This window comes from Astatotilapia calliptera, chromosome 22 (assembly GCF_964374335.1).
Source record: "Astatotilapia calliptera chromosome 22, fAstCal68.1, whole genome shotgun sequence".
NCBI classification, from domain to species: Eukaryota; Metazoa; Chordata; class Actinopteri; order Cichliformes; family Cichlidae; genus Astatotilapia; species Astatotilapia calliptera.
In genome coordinates this window covers 9,477,724-9,487,500 of record NC_137442.1, presented here as the reverse complement: position 1 = coordinate 9,487,500, position 9,777 = coordinate 9,477,724, and the positions used below count along the sequence as shown (strand labels likewise).

General features: G+C 40.8%; 1 protein-coding gene across 3 annotated transcripts in view; it reads right to left on the bottom strand.

Moving 5' to 3' along the window:
• Window positions 1–9,777, bottom strand: part of myo1g (myosin IG) — a 72,709-nt gene that overhangs the window by 39,628 nt on the left and 23,304 nt on the right. For all 3 annotated transcript variants that reach the window (XM_080295913.1, XM_080295912.1, XM_026156789.2), the window contains exons 13-16: window positions 6,101–6,175; window positions 5,788–5,920; window positions 1,835–2,001; window positions 226–433 (exon numbers count right to left, since the gene is read on the bottom strand). In XM_080295913.1, coding sequence (XP_080152039.1) covers window positions 226–433; window positions 1,835–2,001; window positions 5,788–5,920; window positions 6,101–6,175 — 583 coding nt within the window. The remainder of the gene's footprint in view (window positions 1–225; window positions 434–1,834; window positions 2,002–5,787; window positions 5,921–6,100; window positions 6,176–9,777) is intronic.

Genomic DNA, 9,777 nt, shown 5'->3' with positions numbered 1-9,777 from the left:
CAGTCAAACATAACCAAGAGCCACATATTCATGAGCCTGAGACAAACTGCAGTTTCTATTCTGATACCTTGAAGCCTGGTGGAAAAAACACTGCATGTTATTAACTTCAACACACCATCTGAACTGTTCCTGATGCTGAATTAGATGTCAAACTATCACATCAATGGATCTTTAAAATTAAACATTAAACCAGCTGTGAAGCATGGTGACACTTTCATGCCTCACCTTTTGCAGGAAAGTCACCAGGATGGGGATGAGGTGGTTTCTCTCCTGCTCCAGTGTGAAGAGAGACCGCGGCGTTCTCACAAACAGCTTTGTTTGGCCGTACGCAACGTCGTCCTGGAAACCGTGCTGGATGACGATGGCCTCCACAGCTTCCCTGTCTGACGCCATCAGGTGGTTTGGCCAGGTGTACTCGCACGTCATTTTATACCTGAACAACATTCCGCAAGAATCAGAGACGATGATCACATAAGTGTTTGCAGTCTGACCTCAAACTTGGGTAGAGACAGTTGATGTCAGTGAACATCACTAACTCTGCTACCTGAGAACGTGAGTTTCCAAGCAGTTTCCAAGTGTCAGATTGAGGGATCAATATCAGAAGCATAACCGAGAGAATTTTCATCGTCACTGTGATTTTGACATTTGCACATTTTTGTGCACCATGAACTCTCAACGAGGGTCAGACTTTATCCAGATGCCTTCTGTGATATCCAGAGGCATCGGAGGGCAGATATCTTAATTTATGGTATTAGAGTCAAGTGTAGCTTTGATTAAAATTGGAGAAAACATTGTGACCACACCAAAATAACATTCTGACATTGTCCATGTTTTTCTTCCTTTCATTGGCTCTCATTAAAAAATTTTAAAATCTGTATTTAATTACTTACATGGCCATGCTTCTGCCACATCTGCTGAGACCTTATTCTAATGTAGCACTTTCCTGCTCCCAGACAATTTTGTAACTTTAACTTTGACATTTGCTATCGTGCCATTGTGCACCTGCTGACAGGCCGTTAAAGAAAAACTCAGGAGTTTATGAGTAACACAATCACACTTGAGCTTTCCAATCTCCAGATCGGGCTCACTGCTACTTCCTCCTCTTCCCAAAAATCCAAAAATGGAATTCAACTTGAAGGTTTGCTATTTTGAAGCTGTGGAGGAGATTCAGCAGATGGTCAGAACAGGACTTTAATCCTAAAATAGCTAGGGTGCTTGCAGTGGTGCAGAATTACACAAGAAGACAACCCTGAAGGGAAAGCAACCACAGTATAAATGCTGAACATAGTCTGACAACTGAAGCCATAAACTTTTTCTTTTTAATTACCAGCAGGGGGCGATCCCTCTAGCTCCCAAAAAAAACTTCCAGTCCTGTGGAAGTCTGCCCTCCACTTTCTTGTGATGGGACCTCTAAACACTGTCCTGATGGCTAATGACTCATTTTCTAGTTTCAGGTCATACTAATTAAATTATGGTCATTATAATGACTTGTCCAACACGTAGCAACTTCAAAAAATACAAAACATATCATGCACGAACCAGGCTGGTAATGTTGGTAATGTGTTTTTTCTTTTAGCCAACTTTTTGACACACCTTAAATGTTAACTTTAGGTCTTTTTAGTCGTGTTAGGTTTTGTTAAAACAGGCACCAATTGGCAAATAGTCTAAATCTCTTGGGTAGTATTATTTACATAAATGTGTGCCATCTTTTTAAGGTTTCAGATCAAAGTACATTTTGGGTAAGAAAAGTTACTTTTTTTTAACTTTTTACTCATGGTGTTACACTCCGCTGCTGAAGAGACCACTTCACTAGACCGTAATCACGTTGTCTTACCTCTGCAGGAAGCGAGCATAGAGCTGCCTGTAGGCAAAGCCCGCCCTGCGTACCCTCACGTTCTCCAGCAGGCCAAGGTAGGCCACCTGGTGCTGGCAGCGGGCGTCATCAAACAACACCGGTGACTTCATTTCGTTGGGCTTTATACATCGCACATAGTATGGCTCCTGCAAAATAGAACAAGTTGTTCAGCTGGCATGGTGTGAGCTTTCTTTGGCTGTATTTCAACAAGCCTGTTTGCATTTTCAATAAAGTGTTACATCACTGGTGACACAGCAACACTGCATTTAGACTGATACTCTGAATGTATTTTTTCATAACACTCTTGTTTTATCACCTGCACAAACTTGAACAGGTCTTTGATTTTTCTCAGTGTTCGCGTCACCGCTGCGGTCATCACTGTGCGAGTAAATAAACTGAACTCAGCTTGTAAACTGTCAATGAGCTGCACCACAGCCAAGCTGCAAAACTGGCAAACTGAGTTCAGTGACCTTAATCAGACTTGCAGAATGTTTCAACAAACGCCACAGTGAGCAGCTGAGCCTCACAACAGCCCAGCCCCGCGCAGCTACTCGCTAGCAGCATGCCGAGCTGCACTTTAGATGAAGCAGGGTCATGGCTGGATGCCTGAACCTTGACAGTTATAGCGGGGATGCACTACATCCTGTCAAAGAACTGGCTGTTGTGTTTTCACTGATTTAACCGCTCTGTCCATTAAAGACAAATAAGGCGAAGCACTTTCTGACACCAAACACTGATCCCTGTGCAGGCTTTGCCTGGAGTTTCGACTCAGCTCGGCAGCAGTTTGAGAAAATGTCAGAAAATGAAGGCTGAGAGGAAATGAAGTGGGAAGCCTGAGCACAGGTGCTTCAGTACTGCTGCTGAAGAAAACTGTCTGCTCTTTCAACGTGACCTACAGCAAAAAAAACCCTTCAGGCATGGGAGTTTACTTTCATTTCACCTCAGCCACATCATGACGAGATGCTACAGCAGCCCGGAAGCAGGCCATCCAAAAATAACAGCAAGAAATGTCAGACTTCAGTCAGTGAGATGAGGCCAGGCGAGGTGAGGTGCATACTTTATGTACCACCTCCATCTCCTTCTCCTCCTCAGCACCCTCTAAACGCCACAAAAAGACAGATAGGATCAGGACAACTTAGAAACACTGCTACTCCCTGACACCACAAGGAACAGACTGCGATGTATACATGTAAATGCTACACCTCTTCTTCCTCTTCCGATGTTTATTATGCACTATCCAAAGGAGACATCACACAAACACATTGGGAGTCTCAGAATAGTCTGTGAGTCATGCAGACTTACAGGGACCAGAACCGCCTATAACTGGTGCAGAGCATCAGTACAGACAGCAGAGTAAACTGGGGAGATGATCTACGCTGGCACTAAACACAAACTCTGACACAGAAATATAAACAAATCTGTAGGTTTCCAGAGTAATTGATTTGACTTCAATTCATGTTCTACAAAATCAAAGCACAGAAGCAAAACCAAAATAAATGCTCCACTGGACTCAATCTTTCATATGTTTTTTGCTAGATTAAAATCTGTAACCTATATAAACCAATGTGTTATGTGTTTATGAAAACAGCATATAAAAAACACAAACCATAGAATTATAGGCTGACTGTAAAGCTAATCAGACAGTCATTCCACAAAGCTAAATCAGGAAGTAGCTAAATCCAATCATGATGGAAGAAAGAAGTCTACTAAAATCCTCTAAAGCTAACAAGCTTAGAGCAACTGTGTAATAGGGTAACTACCTAGACAGTAATGCTAAATAATGAAAGAAAGGCATATGAAATTTTACCTGATAAGACTGGCATGTAGCTTAGCTAAAGCTAAAATGATTTATTCAAATATATCCTTTCTTACTTTTAATTAAATTATATCTTAGTAACTTATCTAATGATTTGAGGAAAAGGCATTTTGCCTATTTCTAAAGTTAGCAAGCTTATAGAAACTCGGTAACTGGGTAGAAACTAGGTAGCTAAGCTAAATAAAGCAAGAAAAGGCTAATTAAATGCAAGCTTGTGATTAGCTACCTACATTAGCTTTAGCTGAAGCTAAACTAAACTGAACAATATTACGAGAATCATTTTTATGCTATCTTTTTTAGTGAGATTTTATTTTGGTAATTTAACCAAGGTTTGAGCCAAAAACTAAATTTCTCACTAACTCACTAATTGGGTATCTATGGAAGCCCGTTTCCGCCACTAAAAAAAAAAAAAAGGATCCATAACTCAAAATTTCGAGTTATTTTCTCGAAATTTCGAGTTATTATCTCGAAATTTCGACATATTAACTCAAAATTTTGAGAAAAGCAACTCGAAATTTCGAGTTAGCGCTGCCAATCAGTAATCTACGTGAATGACGTCATTTCCATGTTACCCGGAAGCTGAAGCCCTCAGCTACAAATGCTACAGCTAAGCTACCGGTATTACATCCAGTCGTGAATGCACAGATTGCTGAGTGTTTTCAGCCTGGCTTCACAAATGATGAAATCCCTGTGTTATTAGCTGAATCACATGGTGTTACTATCAGCAAACATACTTTAATTTGTTGGGATCCGTTTTTGAGTGCGCGGTCCTGCGCCATATGCTTCCGTGTAACAAGAAAGCGACCTCATTCACGTATATTTTTGATTGGCAGAGCTAACTCGAAATTTTGAGAAAAGTAACTCGAAATTTCGAGTTATATTTCTCGAAATTTCGAGAAAATAACTCGAAATTTCGAGTTATGGATACTAGCTTTTTTTTTTTTTTAGTGGCGGAAACGGGCTTCCATAGTTATCTAACTACACAGCTAAGCTAAATAAAATGAGATATGCAGCTGGTGATATGACCACTTTGTTTTAGTTAAAGCTAAATCTAAACTGAACAAATCCCCCTTAACTGGTTTGTGCCTTTTAATAAAGTGACATTTTGGTAGTTCTAATAATTGAGAAAAAACAATTAAACTCATCTAAAGCTAACAAGACTACATTAATAAGTAGATGGCTGCACTATAAAAAAGAGAACTATTTGAAATATCATCTGGTGAGACATCCACCTACAGTATATGTGTTCAAAAGTACTGGGTCACCTACACATTAAACCTACAAGAGCTGGCCATGGAAACTATACCATGAAGCTCCCAGTGCACAGTTTTTGTGCTGATGTTAATGCCAGAGGAGGTCTACGGGACTTTTAAGAGCTATGCTACATTGTGACTGAGCTCTTGTAGTTCCTAAACACCACAGATATTGTGGGATATCTAAGAGGAAAGACATTTCACTAACTGATGGCATCTTACTACAATACCACACACAAATTCAGCGAGCCCTTTAGAATGACTCAGTACATTTCCAATAAATGGGGAAATCCAACTAAGTCAAATTCTGGCTTGAATGAACTGACTGGTGCTACAACCTAAAAGTTTCATTATATTTTCAGTATAAAAGCAAATACTTTACTGTAACCGTAATGGATGCCACAAGTCATTTTAGACCATTTACCATTTTGGCTTCACACCAAACTACTAACATTTATTAGCAGTTATCTTACACAATCACATGCTATCAAGGTAGCACAAGGTAGGAAAAGGTACCGTTATAAAGTCTTAACCATCCAATCAACACACTTTTGCAAAACGCTGTTATTATTTTAGCCATTTAACATCAATCATGTACTGTCTCATGGCAGCTCTCTAAGTAGACGGAGTGGTAGCGATTAAAATAATTATCTTAACACCGACATAAAGCAGCAGTATTATGGATTAACATATTTACAAACTAGTTTAGAAATCAGTTTTCTCAACTTTAATGCTTCTTCATTTACTACTCTTTGACTGTGTGGACATCAAACGTGCATTAATTAGCTGAAAATACATCCACAGCCTCCCACTGGGGTTAAGAGAAGAAACGAGGAAGTCGATCATAAGCAGAAACTACTAACCTTGCACGCCAGTTTATCAACCAAAGCCACAATGGAGTTCTTGAACAGGGTGGCAGCAGTCAAAGGCCGCTTGGTGACCTCTGTGATGCTCAGATGTCCATCTGGCCACATCTCTTTTAGGACTGGATTGGCACTATGAGAAGCAAGAAAGCGGGGTAAAGAGTAAAGAAAGGACACCATTAACTAGGCTAGCAGAGGAGGGATGTGCAGACTGAGGGAAGAAGAAACTCATATATACACATGACCCAGTTAATGAACTGTCAAGAGCATTATGATGCTGGGAAAAACTGTCAGTGATGCTTGTGTTTGGCACCTGTTGTACATAAGGCGCTTGAAGTCTTGGAAAAGCAGGTCCTTGTTCTTGTCCAAAAAGCCCTCGACGGAATATCTGCAACAGATGTAGAGAGGGTGATATGAGAGTAATTATTTAGTAATGAGAGGGCGGCCCCATTGATGAGTATTTGGAGTGAACAATAACAATCAAGATGCTAAAGTTACACAAAAGTCAGACTAAAATAGCAATAGAGTTTAAAGAGTAAGTGTCTGCCACTCAAAGGGTCGCTATCATTAACTGCACTCTCTGCTACTAATGACTCACAGACCTCCGGCAAAGGATTAGAGCAAGAGTCATGCTGCTTAGTCAATTTACAAATTAGGTACATGGTCAAATTCTCCTCATGGCTCGCATTTAGATAAAATGAACTGTCTACAAACTAATCTGTCTGCCTTTTTTTTTTCCCTCCACAAACTGCTCAGTTGGTTTTGATGAGGCATCAGTGGGAGGTCACGGGCACATTGTAAGGCACAGTTACATAAGCTGTCCAGCTCCGGGGAATGAGCCTGCTGTAGTGTAAGCATTGCCTCATAAAAACCTCTCCCTCGTATTCACAGTGTAACAATACGATGCACAGTGTGGATGCATTTCTGACTTTAAAGAATGCATTCCTTTTATTGGACTGTGCACATATCCTGTAAATGAGAAGCTTTAAAACCAGTAAAAGCAGCAAAACAAAAATGTATACAAATATTCCCCTAAAATTACATTTTTTTTAAACTACATTATATATATAGGGGTTTTCTACTGTTATCACCCAGTTACAGGACTTTGGACTATAATCCATATTAACATACTCACAACAATGACACGTTTGGGGCACTTTTGGGTTCAGTGTCTCACTAAAGGACACATGTATGCTGACTATCACAAGCTGGGACCCAGTCACCAACTTCCTGATTACTGCAGGACTTGTTTTACCTTCAACTGCTAAACCACTGGTTCTCAAACGTTCTCTGTCTTTCCCCACTTGAGGTGGCTGTAGCTCTGAAGGCAGAGGCAGGTCATCTACTAATTGGAAGGTTGGTGGTTCAATCCCTGCCATGCCAAAGTATCCTTGTACAAGACACTGAACCCTGAGTTGCACTCTGATGTGTTCACTGGAGTGTGAATGTTATATAGAAAAGCACAAATGTGAGTGAATGAAAGCGTTATATAAGCACCAGTCCATTTAGAAGCCAAAAAACCCTGAAACATCTGCATTTTTATCCAATTATTAACAATAATAAAGTATTCAACATGAATTTTACTTTCAATAAAGGCCTCCCCAATGGCTTCAGAATACTCTTGTTTATGTTAAATTAGCTTCCCTTCATATTCAGTCCAATGCCAGAGCAAATTAGCCAGTGTCTGGTCTCATTTGCACTGTTTCTTGGGGGGCATATGAGGGCAAAAACGTCCATATTTGGAGTCTGGAAAGGCTGATGCTGGACAGAATTATTTCACTGCATACTCTAGCATCCTAAGTTCAAGGCCAACATGTCACAGATTTCCATAATAGACAGTGTAAAAGTTGGACATAGCCTCCAGATCTTAGAAGGGATGCCAACGTGGAAGTGCCTTAAATCTGTATTTTAATGGCCACCAGGGGGCGATACCTGTGGCTTCAAAGAGACTTCCAGGCCTATAGAAGTCAAAGGGGAAATGGTCAAGGATTCGTTAACAACTTATCAGTGCCTATGACAGATGTGTCTCCTTGGCTCTCAGAAGTCAGTATAACCTGATCAGATTTCTTGCAGGCTCGCTGAAGTAAGACAGTGTAAAAAAAAAAGTGAGGGTTCAGGACCCACAACAAGAAGCCACAGCACTTATTTACAAGCATAGGAAAGCTGTTGCGACAGAGCAGACAGGAGAGGACAGGCAAAGACCAAGGCAGCTGGTCTCCAGAGACACGACAATGATTTAGAGGAATGTATATTAAAGTATGAAGGTCAAGGCTGATGCAAGGAGACCGCTGAGTGGCACAAGGTGAAAGGCAGCACATATGGGGAGAGTCAGGTGACAAAGATGTGAGATGCCTGCAATATAAAGCTGTAGAGTAGGAATATATGAAACTGTATATCTTTCCTGAAAGTGCTGCATGTGCAGGCTGAAATTCTGCAGGGATTTAAAAGCGCGGATAGCAATGAGAGCTAGGTGAGTGTTGCAGAACAGAAGCAGGAGAAAAGGAAACAGGATGAGAAAAGGAGGAGAGAACAAAGTAGGTCAAAGCTTCTGATACTGGTGGTTTGGTGAGAGTGGAGAAAGGGGGGGCCAGCGGGTGGTGAGGAAGAGGGTATATTTAGCTAGAGTAAGGAAAGACTGAGACGGGATGGGATGGGACAGGGGATGGTGCCACCAGGAAGCAATATACGAGAGGTGACAGCTCAGCTGGAGAGACCCCGTCGTGGCCCTGAGGTGATCAGGGGCCGGATGATGGGGACACGTAGTGACAGGGACAGCCATCTGTCATGACTTACTGCAGGTCTGTGACACACGCTCTTATCCAGCCCGTCATATTACCGCTGGCAGGACCCTGACGACATGGTTTTTCTAGGATGCTCATGACTAAACAATTAAACAAACGTAACATTCAATAATTTAACCCTCTCTGACTCAGCTTACGTGTGTGTTTTTTCTCTGACAGCGCAGTGGTCTGGCGATCAAAATTAATCTGCTTATCTTTCCATCGTCTAGCCCTAACCCTAATGTCCAGAAGAAAAGGAGGTTTTATGAGCGTTAGAAGTTAACAGGGAGTTAGACAGTTGAATTTTACACAAAACTGTGTTCTGACTGAAGTATTTGTATAAAATCAAAAACATACAGCACTGCTTTAGCTTTAGACATAAACAAGGATGAAAAACTAAATACGAGGAACATTTGGCAGGTTAGTGAAGTTGGCCTAGTTGCCTGGTACTTCTGTACTATCTGTTTATCACTGTCTAACTGGCTAATTTCATCCAATCAGATCAACGAACCACTCGACATAGAGAGCTAGATGCAGCTGAAAGGGAGTGAGCGGTCAGTCCGTTAGCATGTTGTAAGATGTTTCTTTGTAAGCAAAATCTTCATTTAAAAAGCACCCGCAGGCAATGAAAAGAACTTCAAAAAGTTCTTGACTAACACTCATGTTGATCAACCAACTGTCACAATATTTTTGATTAAGTGGTCTCAAACTTTTTCTTTTGGGTTTGCATTAAAAAAAAGCATAAATTTGTGAAATAATTAAAATTAATAGAATAATTCTTAAAAGAGTCTTGTTAGTTACAATCCTAATTAATATAAAAAATAATAAAATGAACAGCTACTTGGACATTACTGCATCAGTAATAATAACATTTTGTCTCATATACTACATCACTACTACAAGAACCTTTTCTTTTATGCATTTCAGGGGAATAGAAACACCATTGCTAACTGTGGGTGAGAGCGATCCTGAGCTGATGCATGAAATTGTCCTGTGTTTCTGTGTGTGTTTGACATCCTGTTAGCCTGGATTTCCCAGAGTCACAGAACCTCAATAAACCTCCTTCAGTAGTCTTTGATTACTGCTGCTGTATCACACAGAGACGAAATTGTCTCATCAGTTGGCTCCATCTCTCCTCATCCTCCTCCACTTGCGTGTTCCCTTGACATATTAATGTCCTTCCCTCTCTAGATTGAGGGCAGTACACGTG